Source organism: Anomalospiza imberbis, chromosome 6, assembly GCF_031753505.1.
Source record: "Anomalospiza imberbis isolate Cuckoo-Finch-1a 21T00152 chromosome 6, ASM3175350v1, whole genome shotgun sequence".
NCBI lineage: Eukaryota > Metazoa > Chordata > Aves > Passeriformes > Viduidae > Anomalospiza > Anomalospiza imberbis.
In genome coordinates, this window is record NC_089686.1 from 6,640,743 (window position 1) to 6,665,435 (window position 24,693).

The following is a 24,693-nucleotide window of genomic DNA, read 5'->3' on the forward strand; positions in this document are numbered from 1 at the left end:
CAAGGGTTTTGATCTCTGTCACTGTATTTTATGAGAGGAAGGTGGCTTTTAAATATCCCTTCTCTCAAGTCTTGCTTACAGTCCAGTAAGTTTCAACAGCTTTCTGGTCTGCAGCAAATTCACAGCCCCCTGGGTGAGCCTGGCAAAAATTTTCATTACTTTTACTCCCTCTGGCAAGCAAAGCTCCCTCCTCTTCCTCCTCCTTTCAGCATTAACAGAGCAAGAGCTGAGCACACAGGCAAGCAGAGACACACCATCTGTCACAGTGTCCCAGACCTCTCTGACTCCCTCTGCTCGCACGGGGCTTGTCCCCGTGAAGTCAACTGCATTTTTTGCACTCAACAAATATGTTTTTAAACCCACACCAGGAAAAAAACATCCCACCTCACCCTGGCAATGTGCTTTGTAGTAGGACAACTGTTTCATTTGTCTGTCTTCTTTTCACAAACCCAACAAGCTGCTTGACACTTTTGGGCAGATCTGCATCTTCAGCACCACTCTGTGTCCCCCAAACCTGCTGTTCCCTGTCAACGTCTCCATGAGATGCCAACCCCACTGCACGCAGAGCTGGCCAACCCAACCAGGTATTTCCAGGAGTGGGGACACACAGACACTCTGCACTGTAGATACAAACAGTGCCATGATTTAAATACCTCACAGGAGCATGACATACTGAAGCTTCACAACAAAGCAACACACCTTTGAAGAGTGCAGAACATTTTGGTACGGAGAGATTATTGCATAATGGCATCAATATTTTATTCCTGCTGAATTTTTTATCTCAAATTTACTGCTCCCATAAGTAACACACAGTAACTCATCTGCACCATAGTTACTCATGTATTATGTATTGCATGGTCCTGGCAGAATTTCTTAAGAAATATACTTCTTTTAAAAAGGGAAAAAAAATGGCCCTTTCAATGGCAAATCCCAGCAACCAGCAGCAGCATTTTATTGAAACCCTTTTCCACAAGACTTTAAAAACTCTCCGCTAAATTTTAACGTATGTGTTTATCAATCTCATAATTCAAAAAGGAAGTGGCCTGGCAGCTTCTAAGTACAATGTAATGTTATCTGCAGGGACAATGAATTATGTATCTCTCATAGCACCATGTCTGACACAAAACCACTATGATCCCAGTGCTGTGGGATCCCAGAGACCCACACAGCTGAGACACACAGGGTAATGCAACAGTGCTCTTTTCCCACCCCTGTAGTAAAGTGCTGCAAATATTTGAACATGTTTTCCTTATATAAAGGATGCAAAAGACAAGCTTTAATTTATACAGAAGCAGAAGAAAGATCGGCCCAGTGGTTTGTAATGATGAGGTTTGTTGGAGGTACAGATCAATGCTCTTCAATGCTCTAAACAAAGCATCCTGAGCAGACTCTTAAGGCTCCAATTCTATGCTCTAAAGGCACTTGGGAAATGTGGCTGCACTGCATCTGCAATGTTCTGGTTGAGTTTTGGGGGTTTTAGAGTATGACTTTGACAGAAGTAAGGGCTCTTTAGACATAGAGCCAAACCTCTTTGACTGCTGAGGGCAATATTCTGTAATTTCCATCATTAATACCTGGCATTTTAACTAATGGTGCTCTCCAGTGCACAGCAGCAGCACACAAGTCATGCATTTCACTGCTACTGCTCTTTCCCATAGGAACATATATTCCTGTTCTGGATGCCACATGGGTTCTGCTCCTCCTCAGCCACAAGATGGGGAAGGGAAGAGCTCAGCCCCTGGAGCACATCCCTGCCTCACCAGGGAAGGCAGCAGAGTTTAAATCTCCCTGAGGCTGAGGATCCAAAGGACAAATATTCATCATTTCTGCATTTGAGAGCCACCTTCAGTATGTACTCTCTGTCCTGCGGCAGTCCAACACTTCTCAGTGCAACTCAGTCCTGCGGGAAGTGGGACGGAGCTGGGTAAAAGGGGGGATCTGGGAGCTGGTTCCATGTGAAATACATCTTGGTTCCCACAGAAGGCATCAAATATGAAACCTTACAAGGGGATTCTTGTAAACACTGTTTTTTTCCTTGGTGAGCTCACACTATGTATTACATACACTGTAGCAAGGAGCCAGTCCCATGCCTTCAGATACCTATAAAGTCCTTTTAATTAACTGGCATTTACCCTAAAAGTCTCAGATTATTTCCAGGCAGGAGAATTCTACATTATGGAGCTGAAAGTGAAATAAAGAACATTTGCAGGTTGCTAGCTAAATTGTCGAGGCAATAAAGTTTATGATGGCTGAGAAGGTATTCCTATATCAGGATCTTATAATTTTATGGATAATACTCTCTAGACAAAAAAAAAAAAAAAAAGTCATATTTAGTGTTAGCTTGGAGGGGAGCCTTTCATTTTAAGTCTGCCTTTATAAACTGACTTTTCAGTTATCCAAACACTTTCAATAAGTGCTATGTAGATACTAAGAAGCTGTTTGCATTCAAATGACACCAACTTTATCCTAAAGATGATGGCTTAGAGCACACTAGCTCCAAGTAAGATATCAAACCTTCTTCAAGCATGAAGAAAAAACATAGTAAAGAATTAATCATCAGCAGGCAACTTCCAAGAGACGTGGATAATGTCATAAAGTCCTTCTTTATGTAAGCATGCATTGTTTCACCCAAAGCAATACACATGTAAACCTGACACAAGACACGTGTTTTGTAACTAAAGCAGAGGATGATGCTGCCAGATCCTCTGTACCTTTCCCCATCAATTTCTCCTGCAAGGCTGCAGGCCTGGCCAGGAGCTGTTCAGTGACAAGAGCATTCCAACAAAATCCTGCCCTGCAGCTGATAAGTAACAAGCACAATGCCCATTGCCATGCAGTCATCACTCCTGAGCAGTAATAAATGACTCAAGCAGGCTGTTTCACATTTCACCTCCAAGAGGGAGAATGGGAAGAAATATCAATATCTCATCACAAGGAGCTGGAATTATTTTTTCCTGAAAAGATGACACCTGTCCCATAACAGAAAGATCTCCAAAACAGCACAGCATTCAAATGACTCAAAACTGTAATTTTTAGAAAGTGCCTCCTGTAGTGATGAAGAAGTGAATTACAGAGAAAAATGAAGGCTTGTGACTCTAGAAAAACATTAGTAGGGAATTTCCACTCATGGTGACTTACCCTTATTTTTTTTTTTTTAATAATTTAGGAGAGTGGCATTGAAACCCTGACAGGTCATGAAACATTTCCTCAGTTCAAGATACAGATCACAGACAAGACACGTCCCTGTGACAGGTCTGAGCTCAAGCACTTACTTCTATCCTTCACAAAAAATAATAATATACTTCATGTTTACCTTTTGTTGAATCATCTTCAATCGGTTGCTTGAACAAAGTGATATCCTTAAAAGTGCATAAGAACAAAACCACTTTTTCGTGTTCATTTCTTATAGGTGCAATTTGCATGTAGAACCAAACTGGGGTTCCTGGAGCAGAGAAAAAAGTGACATTGGAATGTGGTGTAGCACAGACTACCCCCAACCCATAACATTTAAACACTAAAAACCCATGTAGTTTAGCTGTGTATCTCAATATTTCTGCATCCTCCAGAGTTTTTAATTTCACTTCCTCCAAGGAAAACAACATATTCCCATTTTTACAGCTTCGTTAATCTAACTAGATGACAGAGACAGGAGGCTATATAAAAATTCATTCAGAAATAAAATACACTGTTCTTCCCCTCTTGCTCTTGTTTTTTTCCCAGCATGTTGCACAAACTTAGGTCTGAAACGTGGAAAGGTGAGAAAAAGTCAGGTAGATGGCATCTTTGATTCCTTCTTTAGATAATATGGAGCTATCAAATCCAAAAATTATGGAATATACTGGGAAGTGCTCCAAATTTTATATGACTACATTATTTAAGAGGACCTGAGTTGGACTCTCAATGTCCTATCAGGACAAATCAGATTTGATTTCTTTTTTTTTTGTTTCAGGTCACACCTCCAGCTCCTCACTGCCCTGCCCAGTGCAGCACAGTTATCTCTACTTAACTTCTGAAATGAAACCAAGTGTTTTTCAAATCCTACCACCCACCAAATAAACAGCCAAAACCAGCCCTTGGTTTTGGAGTGACCAGCTTGGCTTTTGGTAAATCCCTCCTGTTTGCAGAGGGCTCCTGCAGGTGCTCAGGAGCTGAAGCTTCCAGGCTGACACGCACGTGGCAGTTCCCTGCAGACCTGCAGGTGTGCTCCACAAGGGGTGAAATCCTAGAACACTGGAGCAATTTTCTTAGAAACACCCTGTTCCCCTGCAGGGCTGGGAATGTCAGACGTTCTCCATCCCAAACGAGCACCTACGCACACTGCACCATAAATGCCTTCACAGCCAGATAATTACCTCTGGGATTTGATGTGCTTTCAGCCAGTTGACAGAATGGCTTTTCTCCTGAGCTGCCTGAGAGCTGGCACATTGACACAAGCCTCTTGCCCACTGTTATCCCACACGGGCACTGTGGCCCCCCCAAACCTCCTCTGATGCACCAGGTCCGGGAGCTGTGCCAGGAGCTGCAGCACAGATCCCAGAGGGCTGAGAAAACCATTTGGGCTAGGATTACTGTGGGGAAGGTTAAAACCCACAAGGGTTTATTGAAATACAACCCAGATTAAACCAGTAACTCACTACCAGTAAACTGGAGAAGTGGGAGAGATGTGGGACTGCTTTTTGTGATAATTCCAAAGCCATTACGTTGATTACTTGATTATCTTAATTCCCAGTTGCTAACCCAAGACAAAAGACTTTTCATAACTACTAAAACAGAGTGCTGCAGCTTTCTAGAGAAGTAATTTGCACTTGTACCTGGGAATCCATTGGTACCCTTGGAGATGAAAGCAAGTAGGCAAAACACCCTGTACAAGGGTGCTGACAAAAATCAGAGACAGAGGCAAGGTGGCTACTGCTGCAGAAGCAGCAAAATAAGAAAAAGCAGGAAAAGAGGTTTCCTGAGTATTACCATCTAGATAAACATATCTAGAGAGAGCCACGCATAAACATATATATATATATATATATATAAATATATATATATATGTATATGTATATGCAGGCATGCCTAATGTGGTTGGTGAATAGTTGTGTGGGCAGAGGGGCAGAGGTAAGGACTATATAACATGGGAATGGAGCAAAGCAGAAGAGAGTTGTAGCAAGCTTTCAAGTCTTGAAGCTGGAAGCTACAAGCTGGGTTAGAACACCAAGGGGAATGTGAAGGCAGCAGTCAAACAGATGTTGCCAGAGAACATCAGCCCTTAAAAATCATCTCTAACACAGCAGAGAAGGATGGGAAAACAACCTGAAAAACCCCAAAATCTCCCTCTTCCAGAAGCAAAAATAATGGGTAAAGGAAAAAAAAAAAAAAAACCAAACCACCAAACAATTCACATTGTGCCACATTATCAAAAATACACAGCACACCTGGACCTACTGTTTGAAAATGGGTGGGAGGGCGCTCTGAAGACACTGCAAGCCTCATGTAGGTGATAAACACAAGCCCTTCCACAGAGTAACCACCTACACTCTGCAGAAGTACATTCATACCAACAGATAACTAATCTTTATTTCCTTCTCTGCTCCAATTTTCAGCCTGGAGGATAAGCAGGCAGTGTCTTGAAGGACCATCTTCCACAAGGCTCAGAGAATGACAAATGGAAGCAAACCCTGAGCACACCAGCTGCTGAGCTGGAGCCCAGAGGTGAGCCTGTTAGCATCAGTGAGGGTTGAGGTTCTGGGCTTCAGGTGATGGAGAAGAAAGCTGGCAACAGATGCTATGGATGGGAATTGACTCGAGCCCGGAGAGGAATACTGAGTAATTTTCCATACAGTCCTTCTGTAATCCTGCATAATTTATGGGAAGTGTAGGCTCGGAGATCTGGGCAAAGGTGAAGATTGTATTAAGGCAGCTGCAGCTCAATAAATCTCTGCAGCATCATCAAGCTCCAGCAGACAATCCACAAACCCAAAGCAAAAAGCATCTGCCTTGTCACAGGAAAGTCACCAAGAGAAAACTTTTCTCTTTTTATACATAAATAGAATATAATTCTGGTCCGTTCTAAAGCAAGAGCTACTCCAGCATTTACTAAGAGAAGGCAGGGCTGGAGAGAGCACAGGGTCTCCGGGAACCACGTTGGAAATCACATGGACACAGGGCATGGCAGCGTAGGGCACCACCACTGGCAAAGACACCCAACATGAGCCTGTCCCAGGAGACTCCCCTGATGCAAGGGGGCATCCAGCTGACCTGGAATGCACAGGAAACAAGAAGAGAAGCAGAAAAAAATCTGTGGAACAGACACATCCATATGCTTAGGAACCAAAAAAAGGTCATTTGGAGGGCTCCCCTGGGCACCTGCAGGAACAGCTGGACTTCAGAGCTGGTCTGGCTTCTCTCTTTAATTAACATGTTGGCTAAAATGCCTTGATGCAGGCAGAACTTGAGAACTCTACAGGCATTTCCTGCTATTTTAGTGCCCACACAGGAAGATTTAGTCTAAAAAGGGAAAACAGAGGTAAAGCATAAGAGGAGGTGTCAGGACGCTCCCTTCAATGTCATGAAAGTTTAGGTGAGTTTGCAGTGAAATGGGGCAGTCAAGGCACAGGGAGCTCTTTCCTGAGGAACAACATTCCCTTCCCTCAGCCACAACATGCAGGGAAAAGCTCTGGTAATCCCATGTCAGCATCAAAGCCCACCCAGGGGAAGCATGGCCTCAGATTCTGGGCTCCAGGCACATGAACAAGAGGGAAAGATCCCCGGCCCCACAGCACCTGCACAGGGCACTGAGAGCCAAACTGAGGAGAACATCTCCATCAGGATTGGTCTTGGACTGCTCTTGGCCACCAACCCAGTCACCTGGACCAATTCTGTGCAGAGTAGAGGAACCAGCTTTTCTGGAGCACCTTTAATCTGAGTTTTGGTTTTCTATCTTAGGAAGGTGGTCTGTGCTAGTGAAGGAGGCCACTCATTTCCACTGACAACAACAGGAATCATAACCACCAGCTCAGCAGATCTGTCCACCATGCACAAGTCCAGCGTGAGGCCACACAACAGCATGGGCTGTGCTCAGAATGTGCTCTGAGGTCAACAAGCCAGTACTGCCCAGGACAGAAAATGTGACTGGAATGGCTCATGGTTAAGACAAAATGAAGAAAATCTCCGGTTCTGGCAACTTCCTGCAAACCCAACGCCACCAAGAAGGAACACAGGCCCTGAACCTCATTGAGCCATGGAAGTCCCTGGGTTTCTAATCCCTGGGCTATGTGCCAGGCTTAGCACTCTCTCCAGAGCTGGTACGTGTTGGTTTACACACCACGGAGGCATCTCGACAGAGCTGGGAGCAGCCACTCCACAACCAGGACCTGGCTTCTCACTTGTGGAGACATGGGGGAGTTTCCTGAGGGATGTGGGGGAACTTCATTCAGCATTTCTTTTCACTTAACCCAGTCAGTTTCCCTTCAGGGAAACAATCCTCAAAACTAAATATATTTTTGAAATAAGGAGTCAGACTAGAGACAGCAGGGAACAACTACTATTCCTGGCAATCGGAATGCTTGGCCTGAAAAGAGAGCTCTCTTCCTGAGCTGTGGTAACCAAAATACCTGTTTCTTCTCCAAATCTTGCCCCAGATTTACCCATATGTCAAAATATAAATTTCTTTCAGTCTATTGCATGCTTTAAATATGCTTTATCACTCCCAGCACCACACACACATATATACATACTGTTTTTCTTGTAAAGGAGGATTTCAAAGCAGTTTGACTCATAGTTGTCGAAAGTCTGTCTGACTTTTTCAATGGTCTTCTTGTCTGTCAGTTCACCATACATAAAACTGGAAAAATAAAAAAATTCTCTTTTTTTCTAGAAAAGCAACAACATTGTTACAGTCACCTTAAATAGCAAAAGCATTGAAGATGCTATGAGCTGTCGTTTACCAAGGTTTAATTATGATTTACACTCCATTTAAATATTTAGAGTGTCACAAGGACACCTACAATAGCAAGTAACCATGACCACCTTCTTACTGCAAATAAATCCAAGATAATGCTTCATTAAGTGCTTTACTGAGTATATCTTTAAGGATATATGGTTAGAAAAAGAGCTGACAGCTTATGAAACCATTATCACCACAGCTGCAGGCCATGGGAGTATTCCTGTCAAAACAGAGAAAATTGAACAAAACCTCTAAAATCTCCCAAATTTTGTTCAATCCTCCTGAAAATCCTTCTGGAGGAGGGATGTAATCTACTACAGGTAAAGGCTGTTGGCTGAACCAGTGGCTGCAAATCTAATCTTGTCAAGCTGCATCTGGGACAATAAAATAATTGAAATTCTTTTACTAAATACCAACACAAATAGAGGTAGGATTTAAACAGTGAGGCGCAATGACTGCAATGTGTAGCTTTGTCTGCACTACTGTCAAACAACCAAATTCATCCTCATTTTCCTTACTGTATACTGCATTTCTTTAATAGCTCAGTGGAAAATACTAAAACGCTTTTGGAGATTCATCCCTCTCCAGACTGAGAATATAAAAATGTAATTTTAACTCCGCTATTTCTTGCCACTTAAGCATCTCATCTTTGCATTCCTTTCCAGGTCAGACCTCCAGCTGGTGTAAGCAAACCCAACCCCCTGACCTTGCTTTTGACAGCCTTTGTAAGGAAACAGCCAGGCCCTTATTGTCATTCTCCCCTGGATTAAAAATAAGCGAAGGCTGCTCTGTGCAAATTCCCAATTACAGAACGGAAAGAAAATGGAACATCAGATAAAAGCTTTTCAGACACTTGGGTGAATATATTTTTAATTGATCAGACCTTTTCCCCCCCCCCGCCATTCTCTTCCTCCACAAACAGTTTGTGCCTCAGCTGAAACCAACAACAGAAAACCCTGAGAATATGAAAGGGAAAAGCTATCAGTGCCTCTGTGGTTTCAGTGCAGCTTCTCTTATTGATCAACAGACTTCCAAAGGTTCAATAAACATTTATTTTATGTCTACTGGTCTGAAAGAAACAATAAAACAACACAGTGGTTAGAGGCTCAGCAAGCATTAACGTACTCAATGAAGGCCAGACCATGAATCTTTTCCCTTCATAGCCAGCCCAGGGAAGCAATGGAGCTGCTCCCACAACAAGGTGGTGCCTGGTCTGGGTGATGGAGGCATCAGAGTGGCTGCAACATCTGAGTGTCACTACAGCTGCCCCTTCACTGCTAACACAGACATTGATTAGATTGGGTACTAGGAAAAACATCACTGAAAGGGTGCTCAGGCACTGGAGCAGGCTGGCAGGAATGCTGTGGAATCAACACCCTTGGAAGTGTTCAGAAAACACGAGGATGTGGCACTTGGGAACATGGCTGCGTGGTGAAGGTGGCAGGGCTGGGGTAGTGTCACCTTTGGGACAGCAAAGGAGGTGCCACTAGAGCAGCTGACAGCAGGAAATGGTTTTACCCAGGCAGGAGGCTTCAGTAATGTCCTGATAATCATTAACATGCACAGATGTCTCGAGGACATGCAGAACACAGCCTACTGCTCCTTTTCAAATGACCTGCCTTTCCCCATTTCACCTGATAACATTTTATACATTTATCTATGAGATGACAACAAAAAGAGTTTGATATTTTTAATTTTTTTAATCTATGCCTTTTTTAATGCTCTGATGCATCTCTTTTTTGTTTTCTTGAGACTTAAAACAGTGTTTCTCATAGCCCTGAAGGAAAAAATAGCAAGAATTTGTTGAGTGCTTGATTTTACATGATTTATAATACAGAAAGTCATCATTAATTAGTGTTAAAATGACAAATCCTACTTGATGATGAGAGGTGGACGATACCAGTTAGTGCTGCAGAACACAATCAATCAACTTTATGTTTTAAATTACAAGCATCTTATTGTTGCAGTAAACCTGTAATGCTCAAATCTCATATTATATTCACACATAAAGAGACATTTTAAAGGCTTCTGGAACAATAAAAACATTTTTTCAGAAGGCAATTTTTAACAGCACCAAAGGAACCTCAGAGCCTTTTACTCACGAGTTATATAAGATTTTGCTTATCACAAGTTTAATTTAATTTAGTCTATTTTGTATACATGGAGGGACTCCTACTTCTTTAGTCAATCACTGTCTTTTTCTGTCTTTCTTCTTTTTTTTTATTTTTGTTATTTAATGCTTGTCAAATGCCTCGAGTTCAAACTGTACAAGACATAAATATCAAAACCACTCTGCTACTGGGATTCTTACTACATAGAAAATACACTTATCAAAGAGAAGCAAGACTTGCTGAAGTGCACAAAGAAAAGCACAATCTTAGATATTTTCTCCACCTCTAAAGCAGACCACTTGTCATTTAGGATGCCTGGGCTCCCACCTTCTTATTAAAGCATCTCTTGGCACAGGAAAGCCTCGTCTGAAGTTTCACATTGTGCTGCTCTGTCCTTTGCCAGGATGCAGAGCAGCAGCATCAGAGCAGGTCTGGGTTTGCAGGGCAGTAGAAACTCTTTGAGAGGAATTATCCAGGACAGAGGAAAGGTGAAGCACAGGAGGCAACCAACCCTCCACCAAATTTAGAGCTCTCTTCATCCAAAAGCAGTCGGGGCATCATTTACAGGAGACAAACATCCACACAGGAGGAACAGCAAATACAGATACACATCTGTACACAGTTAGCTTCAAAACTCTGCAAGGTAAAGAGCAGACATCATTCCTCAGATGGGTCCCACAGTCATCCTCAGTGGGGCTCCTTTGCACAGCTTTGGCACTGCAAGGACACACAAAACTCAGGCCACAGAGGTGCCATCCCAGCACCAAATCTACCCTTCTTCAAGTCCAGCTGCACCCACCATGCATAATCCCATTTCTTTGAGCACAGTGGGAATTTTGCCATTAGCTTCACTAGAGCCAGGATTTCCCTTTCAGAATGGATTTTAATCCCATTGTTCAGGGCAGTAAATCAAAACAAGGCAGGGCAGAGATGCTGACCCAGTGTTCCAGTGGGAACAGTGGCTGTGAAAATCTCATGTGCAAGGAAAGGCAAGCAGAGCAAAGCCTGGAGTGAATGCCAAGTACCAAATGCCAGGGTGGGTCCATTAAAGGATGTCTGCTCCTCTAAAGGCGTGATGAAATCACAAAGCTCAGCTGATAAGCAGCAATATTTAGAAAACACTGGTATAACTTGCAACATTAAACTGCATTTCAGTGTTTAACAACTGTTCATTTCAACGTGTTCATGAAGACACACATGGTCATGACTGGGGACAACTGGGCACAAAACCAATGATTTTCCTGGGTGCTGGCTGACCTACTGATACACCTCCAGGCAGAGCCTTTTTTTGGTTAAACAGAGGTTAGAGGCGTCTCAGTCACACATGAGCCCCGTTCTTCCTGGACTGTCAGCTCATTTTCACCTGGCAAAGCAGATGAAAAGTTCTTCCACCTAAAAATTCTATGCATTTTAGCACTCACTTATACCAATTATTCTATATATCAGCCCAAGCTACACATGCAATTTTGAGTGCCATGTGAGCTCAGAAAGAACACATATCAACTCCCATCACCCAGTATAGCCTGACTTGTATGTACAATGTACTTTTCATATAGTGCCTGTGAAACTAAGGAGATTGGCACTCATACTGAGGGATTTCTAAGTGATTTTCCTGCCAGTGAGCATACTGTTGCTGATTAAAAAGATGAGAGAAATACAAAAGCAAAGGAATTACCAGCCTGACACAGGACTAACTCATTGCCTGAGCTGGAACAAAAATCACTCACACCACCAGTGCCTTCAGCTGATCCATCCCTCCCTGTGGTCTATATCAGGAAAGACCATCTGGGACTTAAAATCACAGAACCACAGAATTATTTAGGTTGGGAAAGACCTTCAAGATATCAAATCCAGCTGCTAACCCAGCACTGCCACATCCATCACTAAACCATGTCCATGAGTGCCACACCTACACAGCATATGAACAGTCCCAGTGTAGGGGATGGGGTAGGAAAGAGAATGTAGTGAATTCTCATTGGACTACCAGGAGAAAAGTATGGCTGAAAGATGATTTTGAAGCACTTATAGCCTGAGTCCAATTGACCAAACATTGCAATATTTATAAATTGTCCTTTATCACACTCATCAGTAATAAAAACTACCTGGATCAGGGGCTAAATATACATTGTTTGTATCTGTATATTTAATTTGGTTGGATTTTTGGCTTTGAAAAGAAGACCTTTCCAAAACCTGCAATTAGAAGGTGGCACCACAGCACTCTTAGCCCAAAGCACTTGTCTTAGAAGAATAAATCAAGCCCTGCATATAAAGCAATTTTTATATATAATGCAACATAATCTGGGCATAACATAGCAAAACTGGACTGGGAGCCTGACTCAGAAAATACTGTAAATAATAACCTCAGATATCAAAAAAAAAACCTCCAATAACATTCTGCTGAGTAGTCTAATGAGGAACCATTTGCCTTTAAGACCAATCATCTCCATATCTCTCACCAGAAAGCAGCTCCAATTTTCTGGAAGGCTGCATGTTCCATGTTACCTACACTAAAAATCTGTCCAGCTCTCACTCAGTCTGAAATCTGTCCAGTTCTTACAGGTCTGGAATGTCTCCCAAAAAGCTAGAAACATCTCTCTGCTCATGTAACTTATAGAATCCCTGAATGGTTTGGGCTGGAAGGGACCTTACAGATCATCTTGTTCCAACCTCCTGCCATGGGCAGGGACACCTGCCACCAGATCAGTTTGCAGATCAAGCCCCATCCAACCTGTCCAAAAGACAGACACAACAGTGTTGATCACGCTTTGAGTGTGGAGAGGGTACCCCTCAAAATCCAGAGGTGGGTGTCTAGAATGAAGATGAAAGAAAAAAATAATCTTTGCTACCAATTCCATTTTCCACAGTAATTCCTCCTCGATTTGTACGATTCACCTCAATGACCTGTTTGAATGAGCTCAAAACAGGATCCTTATAAATGGCAACAGGAGATTATCACATTCACAATAAGCACCCAGATGGAACAGACCTTTTGGTCTCCTCAATAGTTGAAGCACATATGCATCATTATCAAACAGGCATTGCTAAACCTTCCCTTCCTCAACAATTTCCTACAATCCCATTCTGTAATTGTAATTATTTTAATGGGCATGGGCTATAAAAGCACTGGCTCACAGCAAACACAGACAGTTCAGTACAAAGGATGGCAGAGAGAAAAGGGGAAAGTGTGCAAGGGAAGCTGTGATCAGGCTGTTTCCTTTGGCCCCACAGAGTGTATTGACTCTGTTGCTGCTGTGTGAATGAATATTTCATTTCAAAAGCATGTGCCCATCTCCTGCCTCCTGCCCCTGGGAGGACATTTGGCTGCACAGAGCAATCCCAGACCTTGCTTCCTCCTCTTCCTCTTCCCTGCAGATGAGAGCAGTGACCACACACCAGCACATGTTGCTTTCTGGAGACAGCAGTGAGTGCCATCCAGGGACAGGCTCCCTGCCCACCCTGCTCCTGCCAGCTGAAGCATCAGCTGATCACCAGTGTATGGCAGCATCATCTCCCATCATCTCTGTAGATCACAGAATCATCACAGAATCACAGAATGGTTTGGGTTGAAAGGGACCTTAAAAATCCAAATCCCCTGACATGGGCAGGGACCTGCCACCAGACCAGATTGCTCCGAGCTCCATCCAGCCTGGCCTTGAACACTTCCAGATACTCCATCCTCTGTCCCCAATGCCTGGAATTGGTCAGTCCCTAAAGGCAGAAAGGGAAAACCTATACAAACTTGTATCTCAGCCCTCCCTTCTTGCCCCTGTCCCTCATTTGCTTTGCTCACACATACATTCACACACATCAGGGAGCCAGTCCTTCCCCAAATGCATCTCTTTCTAAAGGATGCAGCAGGCACAGCTCAAATGCACATCCAGCCACAAATCACAGCTGCTTGCTCCTGAAAGACCACCAATAAAAGAAAAAAGCCATAAAGCTGCAATGCTTAGAGTAAATATATCAGCAGCCTAATCACTCTCTTGAGAATAAAGATGCACTTTGTGCATTACTGGGCTCTGTGTATGTTTAATAATAGGGGCCAGTGTGGGCTACAGAAGAGCCCACTGCCTCCTGGCATGTAACAGCAGAACTCAGAACAATCTAGCAAAAGTGCCTTTGAACTATATTACCTAAAACCCCCCTCTCTGTACTGGATCATTAGCTAGAGCACATGCTCACCAATACTAGCCAGGATAAATTTCAAGGTGCTTTACCATGTTCTGTATAAGTTATGAGTTGTATAAATTTCGTTTAAAGCCTGTTTATAAGACTTCAACATCAGCAAAACAATGCCTTTCTTACCTCAATCCTTTCTCCTCAAAACCTCACCGTTCTTCCCAGCAGATTAAAAGTTTCCAAATGCACCAAGAGGCAGCAAAAAAGGCAATGGGCATACCTGCAGGTGCTACTCTTCTGCATGACGTCAGCTCGGTGGTATCCAGAGAGTTTGCAAAATCCGTCATTACTGTAAACTACGGGCCAGTCCACAATCTGGGCGTTTCCCAACAAGAAACTGGATTCTGAAAGGACAAAGAGCAAAAGAGAGAAAGGGCTGCTGTCAGTGGCAAAGTAAAATTAAATCCTCCTTGTGATACACAGCAGATGCAGAGTTATTTGTGACAGTAATTTCTACCTTGACGTTTCAGAGGGAAATTCAAGTGGTCATCTGAAAAGAATTTGTGGTCAAACAGGATAACTCCTGGTAATGCAAGTAGCTTCCTACACCACAAAACACCAATATAAGCCCCAATGCTTTAACAATTTAGAAAGCATTCATTTATTCACAACATCTAGGCAAGATAGCATGGGTTTTTTTTAATTTTATAGATATCTTGAAAGCAACATTAAATTAACGTGCAAGCTGAGTTTTAAACGTGGAATTGTATGCGTGCTTAAAGCTGATAATGATTCTTTTGCTTGAGAGAAGGAATTTTTTCTTCCTGGCAAGTCTGAGTCTGTTTTGCAGGACACAGCCAGCATCCCTGGGATAAGGGACAGAGTACCAGGTGACGCTGGGGAAAGCAGATGTTTTAAAATTGCAGTCCATGGTAATCTTCAATGTTTTCTTTATTTTTACTGTTAGTTTTCAATTTCAGCCACAGCTATGGAACTATATGGTCCCATTCACTGGTGCTAAAAAGCTATTAAATGTAACTATTAACAATCATTGCTGCACAAAAATTACAGGAAATGTTCCTTTCAGCAGTTCTTATAGGAGGAAAAAAAGGATATTTTTACAAATTTTCCTCATAATAGAAAAGAATGGTTATGACAACAAAAGACGTTTACTCAGGTGTGCATACTGATTTTATGAATAAAAGTGACAGAGTTTGCATGAGCTACAAATGCCCTACTCAGAGTGTTTATAACTGTGACTGGATTGTACATTCTGCCAATATTATTCTATTGACTATGGAACATGTATTTTAAAAAAGTGTCTCTATCTTTTTTCTTTATAAGCATGAATTTTGAAAAGAATAATCTGGAGATTATTGGATTTTCTACAGAAAAGCAGATTTTACAATATTTAAAAGCCAACCAATGGGAGAAATAGAAGTTTAGATTTTGTGAAATCTAACACTTTTATGCTCAAGGCATTTATTTGGAGCCATCACAAATATTCTTTAAGCCTAAATGTCAAATTTTAAAATTTGCTTTCCTGCTCACAGGAAGATGCCCTCGCTACAAACAGCAGGAGACACTGAGTAAAGCCTGAGCATTACATAAAATATCCCTGGATTCCACCAGCTCAAACCCCTGGGAACAAAGGGTTTGTTGGAGCTCATCCCACTGTACTGGCATTCCCCCCACACCTGCATCTCCACTGACACCTAAAGATTTTTTTAGCTTTTTATATATTTTCATATATCTGAAGCCTTGCAGATTTTTAATATGTGTCCACTTTCTAATATTTTTCCTGTCCTTTCTCATAATACGCTAACCCTTTTCTAACACATTCTGGAAAATTCTGTTTAATCTTATACTTAAGGAGAGAATTTCTCATAAGGACATTTTGTTTTCCACCGGAACTTAACAGATATAACAAGAAAATAGGGCAAATAAGCCCCGGGAGGAACTCCAAAGGGCTGTGTTACTGAGGTAACTGATTTCCTACTGGATGTACTGGCCAGATATACTAATTAAAAAACCTTCTAGAAATTGTGAAAATCCTTTTTCACGTGTGCACAGAGCCATATTTGTGCACCGTATTTTGCAGCTTTCATTAAAGAGTTGCTTTTTATCTTACCACTTTAACACAGTTGCAAGGTTTCTTTCCTTCTGTCATGAAGCAGCACCTCCACTTTGGAAAAGGGGAGACACCCCCAAACCCGGGCTCTCCCCATGGCTGCCACCCCATCACCACCACACTCCAGAAGCTGGAGATGCTGGGAGCATCAGCAATTCTGAATTTCCCATCCCACAGGGAAACAAAACAAGGTTGCAAGTTAAATTTGGAAAGATTGTCTTTATAGAACCATCTCTGGCCGAAATTCTGCTCACACACCTCGACACAAAGGGCACAGCCTGGCAATGATGCACTCAGGGATGCTCTGCACATCCCTGAGCTCCCCAGAGGGCCACAGGCCAAAAGCAAACAACCCTCCTGCAAAGCCTCCCCAGCCACAGACATCAACTCAGCTGTGGATTCCCACCACGTCACTGTTTCAGGAAACAGAGCACACAGCAGAAGATACGTGGTGCAGCCAGACAAATAGCATTTGATGCTTGTCTTCTATGGATTTTATACTTCTTTGCACCTGAGGGTCTCAAAATACTTGATAAGGCATTCGCCAAACTGATCAAATCCACAAGAAACTTGGGAGGGGACAAAATGTAAAGCCAAGCTATTGACAAATTGTTGTGGGTTTGTTTTTCTTTTAAATCCTATAAAAGTTGAGGTTAAAAAGACACTAGAAACATCTTGGTAGATATTAGTAATTTTAATTTTTAAGGTTAGATCAGATCTCTAATATTTGTATTAGAAACTTGACCAGATATTAGAAGGTATTTTGTTTGGTCCTGTTGAATTTTCCTTTACCTAACTTGGCTTCTTTTTTTTACCCTTATCTTCTAAGCAAGCAAATCTCATTCATCCATGCTCAGCAGAGGAATATGAATCATAGTATCTTTTAGGTTGGAAAATATGTCCAAGATTATTGAGCCCAACTGCAAATTCAGCACTGCAAATTCAGCACTGCCAGGTCCATTATCAATGTGTGTGTGTGTGTGTGTGTGTGTGTGTGTGCGTGTCCAATTCCAGCCAAAGGAAAATCTTGAATCAGTGTTTGCCTCTTGTTAGAGACCAATAAATCCAAGTGCAGGCACAAAACCACAGAAATCCATGTTTCATTAATGGTGCTGCTCACTGAGCAACTTGATAAAATTGGAGCAAGAACAGGTCAGCGTCTGACCCTTCGGTTTTATTGGGTACCTAAATCTCAGTATTCACAGAACCCTCTGTATTTAACCTACCTTATATTTTATCACGACTCATTATTTTCTTCAATCAAGAGACAATTAATTCTTCCCTATTTCTACAGTTACAAATCATAACTCCATGCAGATTTAATTCTACATGAGCCAGTCCATATCCAGCTGTAAAAATCCAAACTGTGTACTGAATGACAGGACATTTTGAGATAACCACTCTGGTTTTGACCATAATTTTATAAAATCATGTTATCACCACTAACTACTCATTGAAAGTCCATTTCTGCAGTTCCCTCCAATGAGGATGGATCCACAGCCAGTTCTGGAGTAAATCCTGTATGCCTGACATTCATATTCCCACAGTTCAGATTCATGATTTCCTGGCTAAGAAAGGTCATCACAGTTGTGTCTTTGATTATGATTTCCACAAGTCTATGGCAAATTCCACTCTGTCCAATTTCCTGCTGGCTGCCTGAACCAGGTGTAAGAGAAAAGGGCTGGAAAAAACCTCATTTTATCTCCATCTCCAGTTGTCACAGGGAAGCCAAGAATGGAGGTGTTCAGACTCCCTTCATGGGAGAGGCAACCTCTCCTTCCCTGCTCAAGTCTTTGACAGATAAAAGGGGTGTTTTAGGCCTTAGAAAAAGAAAAGGAGCCAGCAAAAGATCTGGATGTGGCAGGGTGATGGGCATGGCACCAGCACTGGGATCTCCACAGCCATATTCAGATCCAATAGACAAGAGCTATATTCTGCAAACAAGTCTTTTGAAAGAATATGTTCTATTGGAGAATTTACTTTAATTATGAATTTATTTTAATTATGTCACAATTTCACAGCAAGATCGCAACAGGGATTGCCAAGGACAGCTAAAGTTATGAATGGCAGGGCATAAATACAGCTGATATCAGCTGTAAGGTGCTGTAAACCAAAACTTGTGCAATATCCCTGCTGTGGTCCAGAAAGGAAGATCTCTCTCTGTGAAGCTCCTAATCTCACAAGTATTTTTCTACACAAGCTGGGGACTTCCCCACTGGTCAGCGAGACACTGGTCACTGCTGAAAGCAGGACAGTAATTCTGACAGACTCTGGTCTGATCCAGCACATGGTGAAACTCCAGGAAACTGGGATCCAGATAACCATGGTGTGGTATCTCATACTCCGAGAGCACTTTTACATGCAGCTAATTTCAAAACTCACACGATGATTACCCCAAAGTCTCTGGTGACGTGTCCATCCTTCCTGGATTTCTCCGATGCACTGAAAGTGCATGTCCACTTCCCATTTCCTTACAGATAAAGGGTCAATTTTTATTATCTGTAAGCTTGTCTTGATGTCATTGCCTCCACCAACCAACTTCCCCACCCGTTCCCCTTTGTGATGCACTGTAGGGAACCCAAATCAGAACTCTGTAGGCTGTGCATGCTCCTTGACTGGACACCTGTAAACACCAGTGTCTGTCTGTCTGTAAGGAAAGCAGGGTCTGCCAGCAGACTCGTCTGTCTCAGAGTTGCCAGATTCCTCTCAGGAAGACAGGCTTTTTATTAACTAACATAACTCCTATTTGCAAGGTTTAATGCTGATGGCAAGGAAACAGGGTATTAGAGGCATACAGTCAGCAAAACTTCATGTTGGAAAACACAGTTGAGGAAAACAATTTTTTAAAAGGCACTGCATTTGCTGTTGCCACGCTTTTATTTTGCAAAAAGGCTCTTTTGTATAAAAGCAGCCTATGCTGTAGAGCAGAAAGCTTTTAATCTTACTCTATCATGCAGTAGCTAGCACTCAACACGGTGCTGAGCCTTGTGTTTGTTATTAAAACAAAATAAAAGACCACAGTGTGAGAGCAATTTTTTTAACTAACAAAATGCCTAAAGCAGTGTAAAATTCATGTTATGTAATGACAGGAGAGCAAGAACAGCTAAATCATTCCAGGAGATATGCTTAACCAAGTGAGAAACGTTGTCTCTAATCATCTTTTCTCAAGAATGCTTGGGTACCACTTGCAACCAAAATTGTTTAAATCACCATTTTTGAGAATTCCCTTTCTTCTCAAGGAAACTGGCAATTGACCTTCTTTAGAAAGGACACGACTGAAAAGATGTTCTAAAGAAAATAAACTAGTAGCAGAACACAAACAACAATAATTATTATAGTAACAAAAAGAAGCAGCTTGTCCATCTGGAACAAATTCCTACCTCTATCAACTTTACACAGAGCTGTCCTTCAGAACTACCACCCTTCCACTGCACAGCAAAGGCAGCTCAGAACTCATGGGGGCTGGGAAATACCTGGAATTTGCCTTTTTTTCACTAATATAAAAGCCCCAAACCACTTCAACTGCTGTCAGTTGATTCTCCTCAAAACTACACAGGGTCAGCATATTGCTGCAGACTTGTTTAAAGCACTGGGGGTGCTCCTCTGTGGGTGTACTAAAGAAGTTCTCTTTTTTTAATTTTCTTAGCTTTCCTGAGCGAGTCCTGGCCCTGACAATACCTGGTGTTGTCTGTGGTGACTCCAACCATGTGCTCAAGATGTGCTGTGTCCCCATGGAAGATCCTGAGCCCTCTTGGAGGGCACAGCCCTCTGAAATCTGCCTCAACAGGCACCAACATCCCTCCAGCTCTGGAGCTGGCTGCAGACAAAGCTCTATTCTTGAAGCACAACCTCCACCAGCACTTTGTACTCCTGTCTGTAAAACCACAGTGCTGTTTTCTAACAAAGCTATAATTTCCCCAGTGTCTTTAAAGCATGCAAAACATCAGTGTCATCCAATTTACCCAGTACATTAAGTGTTGCTTGCCTGAAAAAAAAACCTCTCAAAGGACTGACTCTTTACGTCACCTTTCCTTGCCAGTGCTGTCTTTATTTAATACTCTTATTATGAAGATGCAGTGAGGGCTAAACTCAGAGCAAGGTGTCATCACACTGACTATGCTGAAATTATCCACTTCCTGTCTCAAAAACATGCTCCTCAAATAAAACAGAAGATGAAGAACACAGCACTGGCTGAAATATTAAATCCACGTGTAAGCCACTCAGCTGGGAACACAGCAGCTTTCAGCAAGTGAGCTCAAGAAAAGAAATTAGAGCCTGCCTGAAATTTACCTCCTCGAAATTAAGAAAATTAACTACAATCATTTGGAATGTGGAAGCCCACAAACAGCCCCTGCCTTTACTGTGGCACATCACTGACCCCAGGAAGAGCTCTGAGGCAACAGGACATGAGAGCATCTCTATGAATTACCTGAAAAATGACATTTCCCACAATTCAGATCACAGTTTCTCCCCCACACACCCATTTATCCTAGAATTAAACTAACCCTCACCTATCCCAGTGATCATTTAAATCCCACTGCTGAATCTGCTCTCTATTAAAATTATGCAGAACACAACATAGATGTACTGAGACTAAATTCAAACTGGAGCCCGCTGTAGCTCTCACTCAAGGCACACAGACAGCCTTAGGGAGAAGCAGAATGCAGACTTCCAGCTTTGTACAAATGAGAGTGCTGCCTTCACATTCCCAGAGGAGAAAATTGTGGCAACAGGAGCTCTTCGGACTGGGGGCTCCTCTTGCAAACACTGAGCCTGCAGCGAGTCCTGGCTGCAGTTCCACAGAGCCTGGCTGCTTCTCAAAAAAACCTGTTTGGGCAGAAAATCCGCTGCACCCCCTGTGCTCTCTTTTCTGTGCCAGTGGCTGGAGCAAAGCTTTCAACAGGACTGATCCCAGAACCTCTCCCAGGTGAGGAGTCAAGCCCTGGCCACTTGGGGTACCCAGGGCTTAGCAGTTACAATAGCCAGTCCCCTGAGTGTGCTGATTAAACAAGTACTGTCTTTTTTTTTAATCTGAAAAGTACATTATTAGAGCACCAACTCCAAAATCTTCTATTATTTAATGTTATCAAATCAGAAAAGCCTATCTCCTTCAGCGATCCAAGAGAATAACTTAAAATCCCAGTTCACTGCCAGACAGCACCTATAAAACAGGCTAATTAAATGTATTTCCACTTCCTGCCATTATTCTTTGGCTGCATACTCCTTCCAACTGCAACAAGAAAACCTGAACATTTCCTCAAAACAACGAAAAAAAAATTAATCAATTTAATTTTTGCCTTCTCTCAGGTTTGAACATTAACCTGGGAATGCAGCAGCTCTTGCAGTGACCTCTTGTGGCAAGTGCTGCTCAGCAGCGCTGAAACTTCACCCAGAAGAGAGGATGGAAACCTCTCCCAGGAACACCCCAGCCCACCAAGCACAGAAAGAAAGATAAGAAAGAAAAATAAGAAAAAAATTACTAAAATAAGAAAAAATTAAGGGAAAAAAAAGAAACAGTTACACAAAAAAAGGGAAGGGAAGGGAAGGGAAGGGAAGGGAAGGGAAGGGAAGGGAAGGGAAGGGAAGGGAAGGGAAGGGAAGGGAAGGGAAGGGAAGGGAAGGGAAGGGAAGGGAAGGGAAGGGAAGGGAAGGGAAGGGAAGGGAAGGGAAGGGAAGGGAAGGGAAGGGAAGGGAAGGGAAGGGAAGGGAAGGGAAGGGAAGGGAAGGGAAGGGAAGGGAAGGGAAGGGAAGGGAAGGGAAGGGAAGGGAAGGGAAGGGAAGGGAAGGGAAGGGAAGGGAAGGGAAGGGAAGGGAAGGGAAGGGAAGGGAAGGGCCACAATTACAAATGAGACCACAAATCAGCTAATCATATGTCAAGGAAATCCAGCTTTTCCTTTCGCTAACAACATGACATTCTCTAAGTTTCTAAATTAATAAAATGACACATAGCTTCCATAACTATTTTTTAAAGTAAAAATAAACACTTTAGACCATGCAGAACTCCCCAGTTTCAGCAGCAGTCAGAGATGCTTAATCTGTCTGTGCTCAGCGAGCCCACTTGAAAAGCAAGGAAAACAGGGTGTCTGCAATTGCAAACTCCTCACATATGTCATCTAGTAATGCTTGTCAGTGTAAAAATCCACTTTGCATTGATTTACGTGTCAGCAAGTGCCCTGCAGTCACAGAACCTGCAGAAGGAACCCTGTGCCTTCGAATGCCAAAGAAAACCCCAATGACATTAGCACCTTGGTAATCCCTTCTTTAACTTCTGAGCTGAATTGGAGGATGGAAACTCTCACCCCACGGTGCATCCTGCTTTTATGCAGGGATTTAGGGGATTGCTGAGCTCTGCATTTTTCTCAGAGGATCCCAAGTGATAGACATCCATTAAACTTGAAGGACTTTGCTTTAAAGAACTTTCTCTGTGCAGCATGTGCAATTTAATTGGTGCCAGATGAAAATGCAGCTTGTTTTAATATAGGGGAGAGAAGCCCACATGCATCACGTCCCACATCCCTGCCTGGAAGACAGGAACCCTACACCGCTAGTAAGAACAGAAGAGACAAGAGACACTTTATTTTGTCTGTAATATCAGTGGAATAAAAATTTAAGAGGTGTCTTATTGCTACAGATGTGACACTTGTTCCCCCATCCTTTCCAGGTAACCCGCCTTGACAAAAATCACCTATGAACAGGGCTGATCCTTTCACCCACCAGTCACAGGGACCCAGCAGGGCATCAAGGTCTGTGTGAAGGAATTGCTTTTTAGGAACTGAAAAAGACCAGGAATAAAATGCTAACTTCATTAGAACTCATGCAATTCCCAAGTAAGCCTTAGAGAGCTAAGATTTCATCCCAGTGTCAAAATGCTTTTGTGAAAGACCCACTTTCATGAGGAAGCTTCGAAGAGTTATTGCAACAGAAACAATATCCAATAATGATGACGCTTATCATATAGGTAAGATTATATATAGTTTTTCACTAAATTCATCCCCTCTTCCAAACTGTTAGCAGTCTTTACTGCGGATTGCTGCCTAGTCCCAGTCACCCTTTCCACAAATTCATGCTCTACCATAAAAGCAAATTATGCCATTAACAAATACTTAATTTTTCTACTGATAGAATTTGTGAAGGCAAGAAAAAACTTGCATGGCTCATCTCGCTGGATGACTCTGCCCATGGGACAGGTCCATAAATCCCAGGCCTGATCTAGAGACTTGCCCAACTCTGTACCCTCTGCGCTTCCACAGTTCTGAGACAGGTCAGTATCAGGAAGAGCTCTGAATGCACTGAAGAAGTGAACAACAATATCAGTAATAACAGGCACAGCCTGCTAAGAACATCTTGGGAGAGAACATTGCCCTTAGGATGGTCCTTATTAAACATCCCAAATACTAATGGCAGTAAAAGGCAGTCACCTTAATGTGATTTAGCCCAGTGCTCTCACAAAACACCTTTCAGCTCAGCAAAACACCTGGTGCTCTTAAGATCTAGGGCAGAGCCAAGGCTGTAGCGAGATCGTATCAATCTTTGTGAGCCTCAGATAAGCCCCAATGTATTTTCACTGTTCTTTAAAAGAAGAAAGGAAAAAAAAAAAGATTGTAGAGAGTGCACTGAGATTACCCTGAAGACAGGGCTGCTTGTCCCTTTCACCAGGCACAGCCCTAAGGACAGAGCCACTCTCCCCGTGGGCTTTGGCTCTCCTTAAGTGGAGCTCAGCTGTGGTGAGGGCAAAGACCCTGCAAAGCAGAGGCTGCCATGCACCCCCCCATGCTTTGGTAAGGACCTGCAGCCTGTGATGCTGCCCAAAAACCGACCTTCAATGCTGACCTAAAACCACAAGCTCCAAGGTGTAAAGTTGTCTCCAAAGGAGACGTTCTTCCCCCACGCAAGGTGACACTGTGGGACCTCTCCATCGCTCTGACAGCAGCTCCATCCTTCCCAAACACCCTGGCATGGAGAGGGACATCCAGCAGGGCAGCCCAGCCTTCCCACTCTCCAACACAGAGGGCAAAGAGCCACGGTCACCCCGTTTCATGGCCACCCCGGTCACAGCCATGCCTGGTCCTTTCTGCTCAGCTCCTTGGTGCTTTGCTCTTGGCTGCATCCTCTGAGTGCTTCTCCCACAATTTTAACCTGATGAGCAGTCAAAGATGAGGTAAAAAGGAAGGGTTCATGACATTCCTATAGAGAAAGTGCCCAAATAATGCTAAAAATTCAATATATGATTGCTTTTAACACCAGGCTAGACACCACATCAAGCCTACACACCGGGTTCCTACTACACCTGCTCCCAGTCCTGACTTCCCACATTTTAAAATTATTACAAATTTGTCTATAAATTTTATTATTAGGATCCATCTCTGGTAACTCTGAGTAATTTGTCTCCATCAACACTT

At 42.8% G+C, this 24,693-nt stretch overlaps 1 protein-coding gene across 1 annotated transcript in view; it reads right to left on the minus strand.

The window, feature by feature from the left end:
* KCNH5 (potassium voltage-gated channel subfamily H member 5) overlaps positions 1–24,693 on the minus strand; it is a 148,945-nt gene that overhangs the window by 121,672 nt on the left and 2,580 nt on the right. The window contains exons 2-4 of the mRNA XM_068192164.1: positions 14,444–14,567; positions 7,725–7,831; positions 3,314–3,442 (exon numbers count right to left, since the gene is read on the minus strand). Coding sequence (XP_068048265.1) covers positions 3,314–3,442; positions 7,725–7,831; positions 14,444–14,567 — 360 coding nt within the window. The remainder of the gene's footprint in view (positions 1–3,313; positions 3,443–7,724; positions 7,832–14,443; positions 14,568–24,693) is intronic.